We start from the raw sequence: 21,808 nt of genomic DNA on the forward strand, positions 1-21,808 counted from the left end.
AGAAATTTTCAAGTTGTTGGTAGAAAATGTCTGAGATTAATCTTAGAACTTCAGAGTTTCCTAGCGGACGTTTACTCTAGTTTTTTATACATATTTTTATCTACAATGTGCCTGATGTTCCGTTGTATTTTGCAGATGAATTAGTCATTGGTGCTCTGCCATCAGAACCACAGTTCTGGACTGCAAACACAAAAGTCAGTGCAGAAATTGTTGGTTTCGGACTTGATGAAAGTTTCCCTGCTAGAATGAATTTGACCCAGCAGACCCTTTGTGGTGAAGTCATCACATCAGATTTTCTTTAAATGAATTTGATATAAATATTAATCTGGTGAGTAAATGATGCTAAAATGCCTGCTAGTTCTCCCAAATGAAAGTTATCAAAATGTAATTATCTTATGAACTAATCAGAACTTCATCAGAGCCTCTAATCTTACAGGATCCATCAAATTCAAGGGTTAATGTATTTACCTGTGATGAAAAGTGAGCAGCTTTCTCCTCATTTAGCCCTGAGGGACAAACAGAAAAACCCTTTTTAGTTCAGGGAAAACATAATTTAACATTTAATTTAAAATGAAGTCAGTTGGAGTTTGAAACTAGAACCTAATGTGAGCAGGTCCTCCTTGACTTGCTCAGAGTCGTCAGGTTTTTCTTCAGAGCCCCTGAGGAGAAAACAGCAGAGTCACTTTAACAGCTTCAAGATAAAAGCATGAATGGAAACATCTAACTAACTGGAAAAATCTTAACATTCAATAACCAAAACTTCAACTTTACTCACAAACCAGCCAAGTGAATTAGCGCTTTAGTATTCACATGGGAAAATTGATTTAGGGAAAGCTATGTGCACTAAATGTTTTCAAACTAGCAAAAGTCCGAATGAAAAATTTGCTCCGACATTAGTGGCTTAGTAGAAGTGTCCACACCACTCCTGAAAGGATGAAAAGAACCCAAAAAACAAAGCCTCTGTAGACTGTTGACCGCTATTGTAGCTTGTTTGGAGGGGTTGTCGGGTAAAATCTCTTCCCTCTGGAAATAATTTATCAAAATAGCTTCCTGTTAAGTTTTTCCCACCTTGAGGAACCAGCAGGATGCTCTTCATCAGGTTCCTCAGCGGGCCGGCGCTCATCCCGTGTTCCCCTGCAAATTCTGTCAGCTGCTGCACGAATCTGTCTGTCTGAACACACACACACACACACACACACACACACACACACACACACACACACACACACACACACACAAAGGGAAAAGCAGCATTTTACGGCAGTTGACTTATCAAAGCTCAGAGTCTCATTTCTTTTCCACTCACCTCTTTCGGGTCCAGGAGGAACTGGAACAGAATTTCAATCAGTCGACTAAACTGCTGCAGATATTTAAAAAATACATTTAAAAAACACATTACTTTGAGTAATTTAAACGTTCCTCGCCGTCTGTGTTTCTTGTTGCTACTGCATGTCGTCGTCAGGCCTAAACACTCTTATTTATATTTAATTACTCTAATGTTTCTGCTTTTATTCTACTAGTAGTTCAAGATATATATCTGTATTAAATACAGCTCTAATCTGTCTCATAATCATATTTATATTAAATGTTTTTCATAGTTAAGACTGCAAAAACAATTTTATTTGTCCATTTTTACTTTTACTTTGTTAATTATTATTATCATTTTGCATTGTAAAAAATTATAAACACTATTATTTTTATGGCTTTTTAAAACTTTTGATCAGACTATATTCAAACTCTCAAATGGCTTGTTGTTATAAAACACCATAACTGTTGTTTCTAAGCTTACAGACGTAAACAAACAGTACAGTTTATTTTAAAAATATATCTGAAATCTCAGCCAAATAAAATCTGATTTTACTTGAAATAATAATAAAAAATGCTATAGAAATAAATATTTCTTGTCTAATTATGTTTATTATTATATTTGTTATAAGTCTTTTACGTCTGCCTAATTTTTTTGACACTTTTTCATTTTGATTTTCTAAATAAATTTAATCTTCAATTGTTTTAATCTTTATTGAAATTCCTTGTGTCTGTAAAAATTGCACCCTAACTGTTTTAAATATTACCAACAGGTTCTGTTCAAGCTACATATTGACTGTCGAGATCTTTGGATTGAAATTATACACAAAAAGTAGGTTTAACTTTGCTAATTCAACACATTTTCACAAAGGGTCGTGTTTCTTTGGATTGAGTTTTCCTTTAATAGGTAAAAAAATAACAAATCTGTTGGAGAGTAAACAGTTTTTAAGAGCACTGCACATCTGTGATGGTTCAATGAGGAAAAAATGTGATAGAAAGTTGTAAAAAGGGCAAAGGTCAGCAGATCATCACATATGATCTGGTCATTTGAATTAAATTTCATGAGAAACATGACAACTGCTGAATATTTCATTCAGCAGCTGAAGAAATTTCAACAGCTGAAGAAAAATTGTTCTTTTATGCATTTAAACCTTTTATTAAAGGTTAGTTATCCAAATATTAAACATATAAAATTATAGGCGCTGATGAAACTCCTACGAGCATTTAAGATGTTTATAGATCCCCATAAATCTCGCCGGAAAACAGGAAAACTAGCTAAAATTCCTCGGTAAACAGCGCTTGTTTTTTACCTGCTCGTTAAATTTGTTCAGGTTCTGGAAGTCGGTACCGACAGAGTCCGGTAACGCGTCCTTAGCGAAGTGAAGCTGCATGTTTTCTTGCTTTATTCCTGAATAAACTCGATTCGCTGTTTTGGCTGCTGCTGCGCAGCTGATTCCAGGAGAGAACTTCCGGGTTCACGCGGGGTTACGCGCATGCGCAGAACGCGTTTGACCATCTGAAAGGAAAAGGAGCTGAAAAATCAGCAAAGCTACGTTTTACACGGATAAATCAGACTGAAAATCGATTAAAATACTGAAAATATTAGATTTTTACTTAAATGTTTTGTTTTAAAGTAAATATATTTATGAAAAAAATGAGTCTGTAATTATAAGGAAACTAAGACATATTAAAATACACTTAAAGTAACAACATTAAGTTACAAGTAACTTTCCGCCAAGATATAAAAGCTTATTTTAAGGACATAACTATTTGACATACTATAATGTTCATTTATAAGATATCTTCCTATAAGAATTTTATGATTGTGGATAAAAACACAACAAATAAAAAAACAAAAAGAAGAGGAAACTTCCTCCAAAAAAAAATCTAAAACATTGAAATCAATCTTAGCCACTTTCAGGAGAAAAATCTTAGAATTTTTTTAGTTTGAAATGTTTAAACAAAAATTGCAAGAAAATATTCCAAAATCTTGAGATTCAGATATGTAAAAAAAAAAAATTCTGAGGTTAATCTCAATATTTAGACATTTTTCTAGCAAATTTTCAACATTTCAAACTGAAATTTCAAAGTTTTTTCTGGGAAATTTCTGCTGCATTTTCGAAAACATTTTAGCAACTTTTTAAATTCAGAAAAAGATTTTTCGATAAATTTTATTAGATTAATCTTACAATTTCTGAATATCTTCTCCCAAACTCTTTTTTATCTCCAATGGCCCAAATACAAAACTAAATTAAGTTTCTAGTAAGAAAAGTTTATTTTAAATTCTTAAAAGTTCCCTGGCAGGTTATTTAGCCTATAAAATGTTTTTCTGTAATAAATTAGGCAAAAATTCTCAGAAAGATTTTGTGTTTTTGCAGTTTACAGATGTATTTTTCTTCAGCTGTTGAATGTGTTACTATCACTTTATATTTTTGTGTTTTTATGATGTAAAGCACCTGACCTGCCATGCTGCTGAAATGCACTATAAAAAAAAACTGGTTTGATTGATTTCTTTCACTTTTGGGTTGTTTACTTAAATAAAATAAATGTTTTTGCTGACAAAATCTGAAAAAGTTGAAGAGTTTGAATGTGTTTTTAAATTTAGGTTGAAACCTGTTGCTTCCAGAGCTGCAGATCTGCGTGAATGATGTTTTTTGTTGTTGTGTTTTTCTCTACTGGCGACATGTGGGAGGCGACATTTCCACCTTTAAAAGCCTGCGGCAGCCAGACATCCGTGTGGGACTCCAGATCCACCTCGGCTCGGTTCGGCTCACCAGGTCAACATCTTCCTCCTGCACACGTTTCAGCTGCGGATGCGCGCAACAACTGCGGATGGTTATGTAAGTAAAACCCGTGTCTGTCGTGTTTGTAACACTTTAACTCATCTGCTGGAGCTGCAGCGTCAGTTTTCTGCGTGTTGCGCGCAGGTTGGTTCCCCCTGTAATTCCTGCTCTGTGCACGTGTAAAGTTGGCAGGTCGCTCGACTTTGCCCCATGTGCGCAGATCAGACCCAGAACTGCTGCAGAGTCCGCTCAGGTAAGACCTTAAACATCATCTGGGAAAACTCTGAAGCAGCTCTGGAAGGTTTTGCATTTCCATTTCTTATCCCCAGACGTTTATTCGCGTGTTTCGCAGCTGTTAGCGGGTTTAGTGTCAGGAAAACTCCGCTGTTTTGCGTTCAAAGTGTTTGTTGTACAACCGCATCATGCATGGCCGGCTCACCCAGGACTGAGCTGCAGATATTTGACTCCTTCTTCATTTTGTGCCCTGAAATCTGTTTTAATACCCATCAGCGGCAGTTTTTTAGTAGAACATCAGATTTTTCTGCTGTATTTCTTTAAGAGTGTTTATTCTGCTTCCTTATTTCCTGGTTTTGGACATGCTCAGGTATTTGAACATGTACAGACGGTGGGGATTTTTTACTGGCTGAACTTCCTCCTGTTGCTCCTGTTATTAACCGGTGTTATTAAACAAGTTTTGGGTTTGAGATGAAGAAAAACGCGTTTTTATATATATATATTTTTAAATCACGGTATGTTCCAGGGAGATACCAATCGAGGCTGGAAGAAAACGGGAGGAGAAAGAAATACTGTGATTTCCTTGCAAGTTGCCAATTCAACCAATAAACAGTGGCAGAAACGTTTAATTCAGGAGATCCAGGCATCATTGTGGATAAAAATGATCTGAATAGAAAGATATCTACAGAACCCAGCATTGCATTGCCTTCAGATGAACTGCAATATTTGTTAAACTGTCTGTGAAAAACCAACCAAACCCTTTGAGAAACCAGTTTCCTCCTCACTTGTGGGGGCGCTGCACCAAGAATCACAGATAATAGAATCCTCTGAAGAAGACATTGAGCACAACTTCCTTCTTCACCAAATGAGACTAAAATGGAGGCGTCAGCTTTTGGTGGTTGGAAGATTTATCTTTATCTTTGGCTTAAATTTCTCCATTTCTCCTGCTCGCGCTAGGCTAGCATGAATGTTTTGGTTGAATTTACCCAGAATGCCCTGCGCTGTAGTCCACTTCCTGCTTTTGGAGCGATCTCTGGTCCACTTGATGTTCACATATGCATTCAACTGAACCAGAGTTCACTTCAACCGAACCCAGACCGCGTTTGGAGGTGAACTAGAAGGAGCTTTTTCTAAAAACATAAATATCTCGGTTTTTCTTACCAACATACATGTACTAACATATACTGCCACCTGCAGGTGGGAGGTAGCACTTCAATGTTTTTTACCTTTTATGCAGAAAGTTTGCAATAAACTCACACTCATACATTAAAAATTAGCAGATCCTTTGATTTCAAAGTCCATGAGCTTTTTTAATCCTGGTTAGGTCTGGACTTTGACTGGGCCGTTGAAACTTCTTGATTTGTTGTTGTGAATTTGTAAACATTGTCCTGTTGATATGACCCAGTTTGGACCAAAATCCACCCCAGAAGAAGAACACAGACGTCAGACAGCAGCATTATAATAATTAGTAGTAAATATAACAATTATAATTATTATTTATAGTTATTACAGTTGCAAATCAACACTTGCTTTTAAATTTCTGCTCATAAACGTTTAGCTTTTCCAAAAGTGTTTTAGTTTGTTTAATTTCCTTTTACGAGTGAGATGCTGTAGCGAGATCAGGGGTGTTCAAAGCGAGGTTCGGGGGCCATTTGTGCTCCCTACATATAACTTTTGAGGCCCCCTCGACTACAATTTGAGAATAAATTAGGACCAAACTATGACTTTTCAATTAAAATCTACATCAATTTAAAAATTACAGTGACCATCTGGTTTCCCTCTGTTGTCATGGTAAACATGACCACTAATTACGCCACTACTAAAACGTTGCTGACTACAGCAAGTTTTTAAAAATAAACATTCTGTTTTTATTGCTGAGAACAGATGAGATATGTTTTAGTTTTTAATCAGCAGAACACTTTAATATCATGCTATTATAATTCTGACTATTCGTTAAATTAAAATTTAAAAATGAGCCTATTTTTAAATAAAATAATAACAAGAACACATTCCCAAAGATCAAAGGCTTTGTTAAGTAGATTAAAGAAAATCTCATTTTTGTTTTTAGTTTTTCAAAGAGATGTTTTTTGTTTGTTTTGAGGCAGAGTGGATGTATTTGTATCCGTCGTGTCGGGACGGGACCTGCGGCGCTTGGCTGCGGGGCCGGTTCTGGACGGGAAGGGGCCATAAAGTAACGAGGGCCGTGGAATGCGGGCCCAGAGAAAGACCCGAGGGGCTCGGCTCCCCTTCACGCACACATGCACACCGTGCGGGGAGAGGCCGGTCCCTCCAGCAAAGCGGACCCTAATCTCTGGCCACCGCGCGGCTTTGATGTGATCCCCCGCGCCGCCGCCTCCTTGTCCTCCCTGACCCTGAGCGGTTGGCCCCTCGCTCTGCCCTGCGCTCTTTCTCTGCTGCTTTATTTCAACCTCTTTCTTTGTCACTAAAGATGCAGAGAAGTTATGCGCTGAGGATACAACGTTTCAGCTTCTCCTTGCAGTGGAAATGTTTGTTCGGTTTCAGCTCTGTAGGAAAACAATGAAACTCCTGACTCAAAACTGAAAAATGTGTCACAATAGAAGACTTTCATATCAGTTATTGATTAGTTGTTGTTTTAAATATCTGAAATACAGATAAATTGGTGGAATGACGTTTTCTGTTTTATCCAGTTTTCTCTCTATGTGGTTTTTATTTCTAAGCAGTTATACGGCAAAACCTTAAACCGCTGCTGCGCCAGTTACTCAGCAGGTTGTTGCTAGGTAACCGAAGTGTGAGAGATTGTCATTTCAGCCAGCTGAACCTGAACGCAGCATAAGCATCCAAGGCCTAGTCCAAGGCTTCCCAAACTTTTCCATGACTTGGCCTCCCAAAGAAATGAATCTCCTTTGGAAACCTGCAGACATGCTAGCAAATTTTCTGTTTATAATTATTTTGGGGAAAACAGAGATTTAGAGTCCCGTTGACTTTGACTAGGCCTCTAATCATCATTGTCTTGTACTTTTCAACTTTTTATTCTGAATAAAAAAGAAAAAACAGTTGAATTCCTAACAGGAAGTTGTGATTGTTTTGAAGCATTTGATTGGCTTACAGGTCTTAGCTTTGTGCTACACCGCCCTCTGTGGGTTTGGCATGTTTAGTACAGGATTCATGCTAAAAACTTTCCTGGGCGTATGACGCTATTTTTTTTTTCAACAATATAGTGAAGATATCTGTTGTTATAAAACTTGGCTATGTGGGTAAAATGCCCGAGACTTTAAAACATGAAGTTTTTAAAATATACCACATTTTAAATGTTTGTTATGAACCACACGAGACTTTATGAGTGTAAATGTTGACCAACTGTTGATGGTCGAGCTCAGCATGAACTCCAATGCTTATCAAATTATTCTGGATTAAATTGTGAGATAATCTCACAGCAGAACCAGTTGTAGTTAAAAGATTGGACTTTTCCCAGAGAAATTTTGTTTTTATGTGAGAAATAATCCGACTTTGTTACGTTAAATGCGGTTTTGTTCCCTTCGGGTTGTTTTTGGGTAAATCCTGAACCTTTTGGATTGTTTTTGCTGCGTCGTGATGAACCGGCCACGGGGCCCAGAGGATCATTTCCATCCTGGTGTCAGATACTCCCCGGCGCTCCAGGATGTTCCCAGTCTGTCTCCTTTTTGGTGTCATGATAAAGATCTGAAATACTGAGTTGGAACAGAAAGAGACAAAACAGCTAATTAATACCCGCCCAGGCACATTTTCTGGTTTTATCTGTGAGGAATTTGTGTTTTTCTCACAGTTTGTCCCATCAGGGTGTTAATGTGGGTCTTAGGAAGTTTCAGTAATGGGAGGTAATTATTCTCCTGGTTTGTGGAAAGTGTCAAATTCCTGCTGATGTGACTGACAGGATGCATCATTTTTACCTGAATAACATCAAAATGGAAGTGGATAAAACTGGACCAAACTTGGTTTATAACTTTGTAATTTGAAACATCTGGCCTGATATGAAGAAGCTGAATAAGGTTTTAATTTGCCTCATCGCCTCGCTAATCTGCTTGTTATGAACAGTCGGTGTTGTTCCTGTGAGCTAAACAAGATGGCTCCTCATGCTGACCCGTTCATAACATTAAAGTCAAAAATTAACAGCAAAAATGTGAGTGTTTTAGCCCCTAAGAAAATAAATATTTCTAAAGGTAAAGGTAATTTTATTTATATAGCACCTGGTTAAATAAAAATGAAATAAATTAAATTAAATGTAGGTAGTCGTCTTCCAGTTATTGGCACATGAATTTGCAAAAAGCAAAATGTTTTTGTCTGTGCTAAATATTTATATTGAAGCTAAATACTTATCCTGCTAATTAGATAGTTAGTTTGTAACTGTAACATTTATAAATGAATGAATAACATGGTAAAAATATAGTTTTGAAAAATGAACCTCAATTTTTCTCTTAACAGGTTAAATAACCAAAATTAAGCTTTAATTTTTGTCCCAGGTTAATGTTGGAAAGTTGAGTGGAAGGAAGAAGTGTGTGCTAGTGACAGTGGTAACTGTAAAGTGCAGCCTTTTTAGGAGTTTGGGGAAGCGTCACAACCGTAGTTCAGCCATTTACCAGCAAATATGGCAACGAGATGTTTCTGTTTGCAGATAAGCTTCCTGAAGATGCTGATTTCATTTTCCAGCAGGACTTGACTGATTCATGCTGCATATATTAGAAAAAGATTCATGCAAAAGGAGCCCAGACTAAGTCTGGCTAAAGGCAACAACAGCTGTGGGAAAGAGGCTCTTTCTGCACACATAATAGGTTCTTATATTTAACTGTTTTTATAAATAAATTTCTTGCGTCTGATTAAGCTGCTCATGTTGAAAGAAAGCTAAAAGCTACAAAACAAGACATTAAAAAAACTTTTTATCAATATTCAGTAATTACTGACCTAAAACAAGGTCTTACATTTGACTTGGAAGTTTGTTTTGTCTTTCTCCAGGTGTGGAAAGATATTTGCAGTGGAAACCAAATAAAAATCCTGAGAAAGATTTTGTGTTTTTGCAGTGAAGCAGACAGCATATTCATGGTTGGGTGTTTATTTGGTCACAGGAAATAACTTCACTCTAAAACTGTAACATTTTTTCCAAAAACCTATCATGCGGTGGGAACATTACTTCATGCTGAACTCAAATCTATAATCTATAATCATGATAAAAAAAAATGGAAAAGAAAGACTGGTTCCACTGGCAGATTGTTTCACTTATGGGAAAAATATCTCAGTGAAATAATTTTCCAGTGGAACCAGAGCTTTTTTTTTTAAAAAAAAATCAGTATTAATAAATTATTTACTTAAAATAATCTCTATTCTGTTAAAAATATAGTTATAAGTTAGTTTTGTGTTAAGTGTACTAAGATATTTATGCTAGAAATAATTGGTAAGATTTTGTGTTTTTACAGTGCAGGTCTCGGTTCAGTTGGAGCGAAATCTGGTGTGGTTTGAATCCATATGTGAACGCCAAGCGGAGCAGAAACCACTCCAAAAGCAGGAATGGACTAAGGTGCAGGGCATTCTGGGTAAATATAACCAAAATAAATGCATTAGCCTAGCGCTAGCGGGAGAAATGGGCTGAGATCTTTAGCTAACAACAAAAAACAAAATCCTACAACCATTTAAATCTGACACGACTCAGTTTTTGTTTGCATTTGGTGAAGAAGGAAGTCGTTCTTGTCTTTCTTTGATTGGTTCTTGGTGCAGCGCCCCCACAGGCGACGAGGAGAATAGGTTACACAAAGAAAATGAAAATGTCGCAAATGTTGCCATGTTGGTTCCCAGTCAAATCGAGTCGTTTGTGGAAAACACCCATCGCTTGGAAGGTGAAAAATGATGCACAATAACATCACAAAATATGTAACCATGTGCTAAAAGTATTCATTCCTGTTTGATGACTGCTTGACACAATTTATCAATAACAACTTAGATTCAAATAAACATGCGATCAATATCTATAGATAATACGTTTGATAGAATATTCACTATTCAGTATCGTCACTTTGTTAGAATATTCACTTAAATCCGATCCAGAACCGCACGGCATCCTGGGTGATGTAGGCAGGGGAAATACTTTAGCCGCTCAACTTCTCAGCTCACTGAGCAAAGTGAGTGGAAACAACCAACTCACTCGCTCTCCGGTCGCCTACCAACGACCTGCCGAGTAACTGCCACAGCGGCAGTTTAAATCAAAAACTGCTCAAAAATAAAGACTTGCAGAGAAAATTGTAAAACAGAACCAGTTTGGTAGCCTTAAAACAAAAAAATAATAAATAATTACCAATATCGACTGATACGTAACAATTATACATTGATACATTTTCAGCGTCATGCTAGCTAACAGGAACATCGTTTACTTTAAACTGTAAAAAAAAGTTTCTGAGTTTATTTGACATACTGCCTGAAGTCCCAGAACAACGAGTTTTTTTCCTTGTAAACTGGATGACTTTGGCGGTTAAGCCTCAGAAATCCTCGTCACACTCTCGCTAATCTCAGGCTGGTTTCTGTGACTCGGGGCAGGTCGGGGTGTCGGCTAAAACCCGGTCGCCTCCACGCTTCCCTGCAGCGACACGTCGCAGAAACAGAACCCCGTGTGCGACCCGGTTCGGATTCGCTGCGCCACAGACGCCTGAGAGCCATCAGTCATGTCCACCAGCATGGAGGCTCACAGGAATGCAGCTACATGAAGTAGCGGCGCTGTGTTTATTGAGCATGTAGGGACACATTTGCGGTGCCGGAGCTGCAGATCACATCCAGACTGTATCTGTTTACCTGAAGGGCTGCATGGGCATGTCGGCTCCAGAGCTGAAGTCTTCCTCTCACACTTTCTCTATTTACCTTATGCTCCTATTCTTACATTATCTGCCATTTAGTTGCAGATAACCTGCATTTAGCTACACGCTACATGGGTTTTCTATCTGTGGTGCATCTAAATCCTGCAGGACACCAGGACTGGAGTTTGACTCTTGTGAGCCAAAGGAACCGTATCAGTTAACTGACTGAAACTAATTGAATCTAATAAACTATTCATCAGTAATTAGTGGCTAACAGTAGCAGTCAGTTCTGCAACGTTCTGATGAGGCCTCTGACTGAAACAATCTTGGTGCATTGTTGTCTCATAGCAGTCAAGAGATAATAACTGCGGAGTATCAGAAACGATATTCCACAGTAATGGGAATTTAAAAACATGATCAGGAGGCAGAAGCTCTGCTGATCCTTCTCCTTTGCTTTTGCCACTCCTCTTGAAGACTCTGCACAGTTAGAAAGTCAAGCAGAGGAACACAGGGGTCCAGAAACTGCTAGGCTAATTGGTGTCCTAAATGTCCCTGAGGTCTGAGTGTATGACAGGATTAATCCTCCTCTTCATCGTTTTCTCCTCAGGTTTGAAAAGGAGTCAGGAAACCAACTGGACCCGTCAGCAACAACAGCCATGCCTTCCAACAACTCTGGAGCGATCCTGTCGGAGAGCAGCAACGTGACTGCTACAGTAAGACACACACACAGATACACACACTGAGACACACACAGAGACACACACACACACAGAGACACACACACAGAGAGACACACACACACACAGAGACACACACACTGAGACACACACACAGACACACACACACTGTGACACACAGAGACACACAGAGACACACACACAGACACACACACACACTGAGACACACACAGACACACACACAGAGACACACACACACTGAGACACACACAGAGACACACACACACACTGAGACACACACACACACTGAGACACACACACACTGAGACACACACAGAGACACACACACACACTGAGACACACACAGAGACACATAGACCAGTGGTATTGATTAAAACATTTAATCACGAAGTATTAATCAAGATCCCTAATCGTGATTAATTATGATTCATTTCTAATTAATAATGATCAATCTTGATTAAAAAAAAATCAAGTAAATAAATCACAATTAATTACGGTTAATCGTAATTAATTGTGACTTATTGTGACCCAGTGATTAAATGTTTTATTTGCTTAATTTTAGTTTTTTAAATTATTTTTCTGGGCCCATAACTTTTCACTTAACAATTTTGGCTCATCTGACAAAAGTTTGGACACTCCTGTCCTGAAACATGTTGAAAAAGTGTCCAAATGCAAAAACCACCTAATCTTGTAGGTCAGGTTTGCTTCATTTGGACCGCCCAAAAAAAACCTCCAGAGGGCTGCAAATGGCCCCCGCGCCGCAGTTTGGACGCCCGTCCCACTCAGCTTTCAGCAGAGTTCAGCAGAGTTCAGCAGATAAGTGAGAGGAAGAGCTCAGCGTTGGCTCTGCACACCTCTGAGCGACCCAGCTGTGCTGTAAGGCAGCGACTGTCTGGCTGCCAAGGCAGATGCCTGGACGGCGGTGCCACCTCATCACACGGCTCTAATTGAGAATGCATGCTGGTTGTGAGGGCGTCTTCCTGCGCTGCACACAAACAGCTGCATCCGCACAAGGCAGCAGCAAGAAAGCGCTGAGTAGACGCAGCGATGGAGGAGCAGGAAGACAAATAAAAGGATTTAATGAATTGAAAATGAAAATATTTGAATACTATACGTTGCAAAGACGTTTGCTATAATGTCTGTGTAGATTTATTATCTGTCATGAACCTGTTTCATACATTTGCTCTTTCAGTCATAAAGGCTCAACGGGGCTCCCCTCGTCCGTTGCCACTTCTTCCTCTTTTTCACTCGTCTCTCACTCTATCTGAAAGCAGACTTCCTTCCCTCAACCATCTGTCGCTTTTTCTGTTCATCGTTTTCTCTTCTGCAGATTCTGCTAAAAATGAGACTTAGCGTGAAAAGCAAGATTTGTGTTTTTGTGCTATTTGGGAATAAATCTTGCGCCGCTGGAAAGGTTTTTTTCTCTTTAAACAGAAGAACATTTGTAAAGAAACGTGAGCAGCAGAGCTCAGTGTGCAGGTTGCACCCATGAAAAACTCGCCAAGCACAAATAGCTTGTTTTGTAATTCACTCCTTGGTTTATGGTGTTTGTTGGACTGTATATTATGAAATAATGGAACAATTTAACAATCAGTGTGAGAAAGAACCATGCATACAGTCACCAGCAGGGTCACACACTGATGTGGGATGGAACCCCATTCATCAACCAGCATTTGTAGGAAATCAGCCAATGTTGCTGCCAGTGATTAGCACTGCTAGCTTAATGTTCTAATCATAAACATTATTCAGCTAATGCTAATGCGCTACAACAACTCAGTATTTAGTATAAGTTAATGTTAAAGTGCTATATTTTACTATTTTAAGTTGCACTGCTGTGCTAAAGCTCTAAATGTAATCATTATCCCGGCTAATGCTAAATCACGACCCCATCACAATATTTAGTAGAAGAACATGCAAAAGCAGTACATTTATCCATTTTGAGTTGTGGCTATCGCTAGCTAAAAAGTTAGCTATTCTGACCCTACAGCTCTAATCATTATCATTAGCTCTGCTAATGCTAAAGTGCTAAGTTTAACCATTTTGTTTAGGGGACACTGCTAGCTAAAAGCTTAGCTGTGCTAATCACAAAGCTCTAATCATATTAGTTCCACTAACGCTAAAACGCTACGCCAACAAGGTATCTAGTAGAAGCTAAAGCCAAATTATATTTTAATATTTAACAAAATAACAACATGAATATAAACTCCTAACTATTTGAACAATCAACCAAAACTTTATTCCACTGAAAGTTTACAAAACACTCAAGTAAACCACTGCGTTAGAATTTATGGGAAGATATTATTATATCTGGTAAGTTAGTTTAAAATGCACAAAAAGGCAATTTCAGGCCTGAAATGTACATCACCCACACAAATTATTTGACATTTAGAGACAGTGGACGCTAAAGAGGAAGAAATGCTTCACTTTCAGCCAACGGTAGCTTTTTCATTGAGAACATAAGGAAGCAGATGTTGAACTCCAGAGATGTGTTTGTCTAGCAGTAATTATATGTGTGACCCTTTTAAGGAGCCATTACAAGTCATGTTCCAGCGTTCTGGCTTCATTTTCCTGAAGCTTAAGGTTTCCTCATGACCTGACAGCTGGATTGGTGATTTATGACCGCCCAGAGGCTCGAGGACCAGTTTCACAGCTATACGACTGTTTCCTGAAAATGTAAATGTTCGCCAAAGATAGACATTTCTCCTTTAATTCCATTGTTACCAGGAGTCAGTTTGAGTTTACCAGTTTCTTAAACCTTGTGGTGCTTCTCATTTTGTTTGAGATACAGAAGTGAAGCAAACATGCCACATGGACATTTAATGTTGAAGTTTTGCATGTAGATTTCGATCTAGGCCTGCATATTCTGTTCTATTAAGGACTCTTTGGGCGACCTGTTCCCCTCCTCACCTGTAGAGGCACTGCACCGAGACCTGCTGAAGGAAACAACATAAAACCCCTGAAAAAGGCATATTTTCCTTTGCAAAATCTAAACAAAATGGAGCAGAATTTTGCAGTTGTAGGATTTTAGCAGATTTTAGCAGTTGCAGGATTTCTCTATGTCTTTGGTAAAAGATGACAAGTCATCTCTCATGCTAATGCTAGGGTAGCATATTTGCTATGTTTCTATTTACCCAGAATGCCCTGCGCTATAGTCCACTTCCTGCTTTTGGAGTGGTCTCAGGACCACTTCACGTTAAACATATTAACCAAATCAGATCAAAAGACCATGAGCCATTATAATATTAACATTTAATTTAGCGCTTTAGCATTAGCTTTGGCTAAATACCTTGTGTGTATAGTGTTGTAGTGTTAGCGAAACTACAGTTTATAATTAGATCTGTTAGGCTAGTGGAGTTAGCATTTTAGTTAGCGGTGCCCCTTACTTCAAATGGTTAAAATAGCATGTTGGCATTGATGCCTAGTTTTGCATAGTGTTTTAGTGTTAGCATTTATAATTAGCTCTATTGGGTTAGTGCAGCTAACCTTTCAGTTAGCAGTGTCCCCTCCTCAAAATGATTAAACATACCACTTTAGAAAGAGCTTCTACTAAATGGTGTGTTGCTGTAGAGCATTAGCATTAGCAGAACTAATGATTATGATTAGAGCTTCAAGGCTAGCACCACTAAAGTTTTTTGGCTAGTGGTGCCCACAACTCAAAATGGTTCAGTTTATTGCTTTAGCATTAGCTTCAACTAATTATGGTGTTATTATTGCAGTAGTTAATTTTAAATAAAGTGTATAATACCTGCAGCTTTAGGAGAAGCTTTTCCACCTGCTTTCCTCTCCTAACTCCTTTGACCTGTAATCTGACTGAACACCTGTGCAGAGATTTGCCCTGCTAGATTGTCTGCGTCTTAGATTAACGTCATTTGAAGTTTATAGTTCGAGACGAAGACAGACAGAAACACCCTGGAGAAATCTCTGAACATACTGAGTCACAGCGAAGGTGAAAACCTGAAACTCTTTTCAGGTTTTCGTCTGCGGCTTGCCCCCGTTCAACTGCAAACCTGCTCATCTGTCAGTGGTGGGAATGCTTTTCTCACCTTCCCCCAGGCGCCTGCTTTAATGATTGACGCCTTTCAGCCAAAGTGGAAAAACTTTAATGGCTTGGTGGGCGGTGGGAAGAAAAGGTGCACATTCTGAGGAATATGTAGGGAACTGTTGGAAATAAGTGGAAAAATAGAAAGTTTAGTCTCTTGACCTCGGCTACAGGAGTTTAATCAATCAATCAACCAATCAAATTTTATTTCTATAGCACATTTCAGCAGCAAGGCATTTCAAAGTGCTTTACATCATAAGCACAAAAACACAAAGTCATCAGATCTTTACAGATCTTAATGGTTTTGTTGGTCCAAGGCAGTGAAGAAGTTCAAAATAGGTTCTTCTATTTTTGCTTATTTTTGTCACAATCACATGTTTCAGATTATCAAACAAGTTTTAAAATCAGACAAATTGTATGAAGAAACACCTGATAACTGGTTTGGTCACCACTGAGTGCGAACTGATAATGGGGCCCTCGCTTTAATGCAGAATCAGTCAATATCAGTAATTATTGATTAGATTTCAAATATCTGAAATACAGCCAAAACTGTTTTATCCAGTTTTCTCTGCATGTTGGTTTTTATTTTTATTTCGGTTCTGAAGCAATGCTTAAGGTTCTGAAACTTAAAACTGCTGCTGTGTTAGTCACCTGGCAGGTCGTTGCTAGGCAACCACAGAGCGAGAGAGTGAGTTGATTCCACAGAAATGTCAGAGCAGGTCACGTTTTGGTGAACCGAGCAGAAATTTGAGACACTTACATTCTGAAAACATTGTACTAAATCACGTTGAGTCATTTAAAGTGGAACTGAACAAAATAATTTGCGGCTCTCCTTCCATTGCGGGAAAGGCCTTGTCGCCACGCTGTGACGGAATCGGCCTCCGAAGGACACAGACCCTGAACTCAGACACAGACCCTGAACTCGGACACAGACCCTGAACTCAGACACAGACCCTGAACTCAGACACAGACCCTGAACTCAGACACAGACCCTGAACTCAGACACAGACCTGAACTCAGACACAGACCCTGAACTCAGACACAGACCCTGAAACTCAGACACAGACCCTGAACTCAGACACAGACCCTGAACTCGGACACAGACCCTGAACTCAGACACAGACCCTGAACTCAGACACAGACCCTGAACTCAGACACAGACCCTGAACTCAGACACAGACCCTGAACTCAGACACAGACCCTGAACTCGGACACAGACCCTGAACTCAGACACAGACCCTGAACTCAGACACAGACCCTGAACTCAGACACAGACCCTGAACTCAGACACAGACCCTGAACTCAGACACAGACCCTGAACTCAGACACAGACCCTGAACTCGGACACAGCTGTAGTTTGTGCTTGTTGGCTCGTGACCTCTGACCTTCACTGAGTCAGTGAGGCTTCCAGAGAAACGTCCTGGATGAGTTGTGGCTGAGTAATGGTGGTGAGCAAACGGTTTCTGGATGACGACTTGTGACCGTTCCCTGACTGATAGATGTTCTGCTTCAGATTGAGGCACAATGTGTTCTCTTTGCTTCAGGTTGGCTTCATGTTGCCAGACAGGTTTTAAGTGATCTCTTTGGCCTGGAACCAGTCAGGAATGGGTGTGGAGATTATTCATAATGATGTTATTAATAAGAACTTATCCATAATTTAACAGCTTTTTCATAGGAAATCGAAGAGAAATTTGCATTTTCTGCTGTGCATTCGGATCCGGCTTTTGCACTTGGTTTTTCCGCGGCTACATGACATCTGAAGTAAACTTTGGGTGACCTGCTTTGGTAACTTCATGTCCTGCAAGTCTGTGCAGCATTTTGAGATTCTCTGTACATTTTTACTGAGAATCCCCGTATAACTCTGGGGCCCAGGCTGCGGTCTGATGCTAAAGTGGCTGCAGGTATCTCTGCAGAGATATTTATGATGCTTTATGACCATTATTAGTAGGTTATGATTGCTATCCTACTATTATTATTATCATTAGTTTTTACTTATTTTATTTATTGTTATTTAACAGATTATAAAGAATTTATATAGTGTACATTGGTAATTATTATGATGCTATATGTGTGGTTGTTATAAACAATTGTCATTGTTACTATTATTCTTATTATTATTATTAGATTTTATTATTTATTCTGACAAGAACATCAAGCAGAATACAACCAAGTTACCTGCTTTCTGCTTCAAGTCTTAAACAAAACAACACAGCTATGCTACTTAATTCCTGCTACTTTACGTTAATTCCTGCTACTTTACAATCACAAGTTCACATAAATAAATATCTATTATTATGATGGAGATTATAACAAAATCTAACTTTGTTTCTAAATAAAACTGGATGCATTCAGAGGAAAACAACATCCATCTCTTCCACAGGACAACATTACAAAAGATGAGGATCTAAGGAGCTCAAACAGTTTAACAATACCACAGAAGAAGAAGGTGGGACTCCTTGTGTCAAAGTCACACGCTTAAAACAATGATGGTATTTCTAAAATGTTTACAATAGTGGGTTAGGGTTAGTAACAATCTGGAAAAAATGACATTTGTGTAATTATAACAACATAAAAGTACAACTAGGTGTCAGTGCCGACACTGTTAGAATAAGCCAACACCTTCAGCTGGAGCTAGTGCCATTAGCATTAGCAGGAGCTAACACCATTAGCGTTATCAGGAACTAACACCATTAGCGTTAGGAGGAGATGACACCTTTAGCAGGAGCTAACATCATTAGCATTAGCAGGAGATGACACCGTTAGCAGGAGCTAACACTCTCCTTTCCAGTTAGCATATCCAAGCATATCTTCCTCTCTTCCTCATGGTCTTCCTCATCTTCATTTGCCCTCATCATGGAAATGAAGAGGCATTACCTTCTAATTTAATGTTCTAAAGTACTAAATGTTACTCAATTCGCAATAATCCATTGCAACATGGTGACAATATCTTACAGTAATAAAAACTAAACAACCCGTTCCTTTCAAATAAATGTTTCCCAAATAAAGTTTATTTTTATAGCTAATCATGAATCTCTTTAAATTTGCCAGGTCAGACGGAGAAACCCTCACAATCCTGGCTGCCAAAACCACAAGTGCTGATCAATTTAATTTGATTTGTAGTTTCTGCTTGCTACTTTAGTTAAATCCTGTGGAAGATGTTCCTGATGGTTTCCCATCAGCATTTAAAAGCCACGATAAGTTAGTTTTTCTATAGCATACCAGAAAAAACTAATGCCTGGATTGGGGTTATGGAGTTTCAGGTTTTACGGACAGAAATGCGTAACCCTCCTTTAAAAGAATAGAGGATTGACGGCTTTGATGACTACTTCCACAACTATTTCCCAACGCTCCTCTGTATAGACAGGCAGTTTAAACAAACAGTTTGCTCTCTGAGGCAGCTGCCGTAACTTCAGCATTGACTGTTTGTGTTGAGTCAGACAGAGTCGGCGTCTTTTAGCGCCTTTTAGCTGTTATCATTTTATCTAAATGTCAAAATGTCAGGAATCAAAACGCTGCACCGCAACGTTCGAGCAGAACTGTAAAACTGAAGCTGGTGTCTGTTTTGTGACAGTTTTTATGGATCACATGTAGGAGAAAATTTCAAATACGTGTCAAAACTGAGCTTGATTATTCTGTGCGTTTGGTGAGATTTTATGGCGTTTTTGCTTCATTTTTTATCAAACTGTGGCATCTATCTTGTAGAGACATCTTTTATATTTCTACACTGCAAAAACACAAAATATCACCAAGTATTTTTAGTGTTTCTAGTGCAAATACCTTATTATACTTGTTCTAAGTAAAGAATTGATTAAAAACATACTTGTTTCATTAGCAGATTATTTCACTTATGTATATTTTTCCACGTTACAAGTGAAACAATTTTTTTTTATCAATATAAGGGATGTATTGACAGAAAATAAGCTCCTACATCTTGCTGATTAGTTACTTCTGCATTAGTTTTGTCTTATTTCAGGGTGTGCTAAGATATTTACACTAGAAACTAACTAAACTTACTTGGTAATATGATGAAATGCATTTATTGTCTGACCAAAACAAAGAACAGAACATTCAGTTTGTTCAAGTTTCTTGTTTTCAGGCTTGATGTTTATTTTGTGTTTACTGATAAGAGGTCGCTGCTGAGCTGATTAGATTAGCTGTAGCTGCTCTTAGCTAATCTAACACAAGCATGGCTGATTAATTAATTTGAACACCTGCTCTACTGATGATCTGTCAGAGAGTTGGTGTTTAGGTCGCCCTTTTTTTTTTTTATGACCAAAACAGAATTCCACAGCACATGTACATGTTACGATTGTCATAGTCAAGCTAGCATAACTGACCTACCTTCCTCTCCCTCGCTATTTTTTGTGTAATTAAAACTTTTACCTAATTTTGTTATTTATTTGATATAGTGTTGACAATTGGTAGCAAAGCACTGCGTCCCTTTTCTTTTATTATCATGCATACATTTAAGATTTAGCGCGTTAAGTTGGACAAACTTGACAGCTAAAACCAGTGCAAGCCATTGGTTTTGCAAGCTTATTGTTCTCAGTGCAGATTTGGTTTCTATTACAGAAATATATTTTCACTATAACAAAATGTATTCAATAAATATTTTTATAGGTGGTTTGTCTCTAACAGCTGCGTTTGATGAATTTTTATATCATCTGAGGTAATTTTATTCCATTGTTGATTTGAAAATCACGTTGACAGTCGGCCGAGCCACGCTCCCTAGCGCCCTCTGAGGGCGGGGTCACTGCAACATTCACCTCGTAAATGATCTGATCAGACTATTTCGTCCCCAGGCAGCAGTGAATGGAGATACGCCCCTTATTGCCGAGGGCCTATCAGAGAACGACAGTGGCGTCGAGTTGACCAATGATAACAGCCCGCTGACTGCAGTGGAGCCGCCCTCGCCCTTCTGCCCCAAACAGAGCGGGGGCGCCGCTTCGCCGCAAGGTACATCCACAGCTTTACCTCAAAACTCTCAATCAACGGTTATAAACTGAACCAACAGAAGAGATGTGCTGCTATCTCTGGGTAGCAGAGATAGCAGAGATTATTAATGTGTTAAAAATTGATGGTTTGTCACCAAAACAACTTCACTGTCATGCCAACGTGAATGGAAGTGTAAAAATCACACCAAGTGTTTAAAATGTGGACATCTGGAGCCACTTTGGGTTTTATGGCAATGCAGTAAAAGCAGAAAGTAATGAAATAAAACACAAGAGGTATTAAACTGAGGATTAGGGAAGCCAGGCGATTCTGCTCTGCGGAGGAAAAGTCAGAGTTAAATACGTTTCAACATGCAGTTACTGTAAAAATTAAAAATGACATCCGCCCATTGTGACCATTAATCTGAGGCTTTTAATGCTTCATTTCTACCATTATTTCTCCAAAGTGACATAATTATAAAACAAATAAATTTTGATTTGTTGTGGATTTTCTGGTCAAAATTAGGCGTATGAATTTAAATACTTATAAACATAAAACCCCAATGTTAACACTTTGCAGGGAAACCAGTTATTTTTCAAGTGATCCACTGTCTCTTGGCCAATTTTGATTATTGGAATATATTATTTCAATTGTTTAGCTTCCTGGTTAAAATGCCACTTTAATTTTCATTCCAGAGATCTGATCATTTTGAGGTTTGGACTTTGGAAAGGTAATTCCAGAAGTACACTGTTTGCTAGTTTTATCCATTTCAAAACCAGTTTGGACTCATTTTTGGATCATTTCTCCAAATGTGTCCAAGTTTCAACCCTCTGACCAAACCTGGAATGTTGACGTCAACTGGAGCTCCAGTTTTATTTTCTGCAGAACTGCTGAAATTAGTTTAGCTAATATGCTAATATTACCTAAATACTGAAGAAAATGATATTTCTACTGGAAGATTATTTCACTCATAACATGAAAAAAATGATGGAACCAGTATTTTTTTAATCAATATTTAGGAATTAT

At 38.5% G+C, this 21,808-nt stretch overlaps 2 protein-coding genes across 2 annotated transcripts in view; one reads left to right on the top strand and one right to left on the bottom strand.

The window, feature by feature from the left end:
- LOC129356237 (COMM domain-containing protein 7-like) overlaps positions 1-2,778 on the bottom strand; it is an 8,052-nt gene extending 5,274 nt beyond the window's left edge. The window contains 6 exon segments of the mRNA XM_055025837.1: positions 469-506; positions 601-634; positions 637-659; positions 1,069-1,171; positions 1,307-1,360; positions 2,616-2,778. Coding sequence (XP_054881812.1) covers positions 469-506; positions 601-634; positions 637-659; positions 1,069-1,171; positions 1,307-1,360; positions 2,616-2,696 — 333 coding nt within the window. The 5' untranslated portion in view covers positions 2,697-2,778.
- Positions 2,779-4,036: 1,258 nt separating this feature from the next.
- The window catches only part of LOC129356255 (DNA (cytosine-5)-methyltransferase 3B-like), a 38,041-nt gene continuing 20,269 nt past the window's right edge, over positions 4,037-21,808 (top strand). Inside the window, exons 1-3 of the mRNA XM_055025857.1 lie at positions 4,037-4,145; positions 11,721-11,826; positions 20,653-20,806. Coding sequence (XP_054881832.1) covers positions 4,138-4,145; positions 11,721-11,826; positions 20,653-20,806 — 268 coding nt within the window. The 5' untranslated portion in view covers positions 4,037-4,137. The remainder of the gene's footprint in view (positions 4,146-11,720; positions 11,827-20,652; positions 20,807-21,808) is intronic.

Source organism: Poeciliopsis prolifica, unplaced genomic scaffold (genome assembly GCF_027474105.1).
Source record: "Poeciliopsis prolifica strain line A6 unplaced genomic scaffold, Auburn_PproV2 SCAFFOLD162, whole genome shotgun sequence".
Lineage (NCBI taxonomy): Eukaryota > Metazoa > Chordata > Actinopteri > Cyprinodontiformes > Poeciliidae > Poeciliopsis > Poeciliopsis prolifica.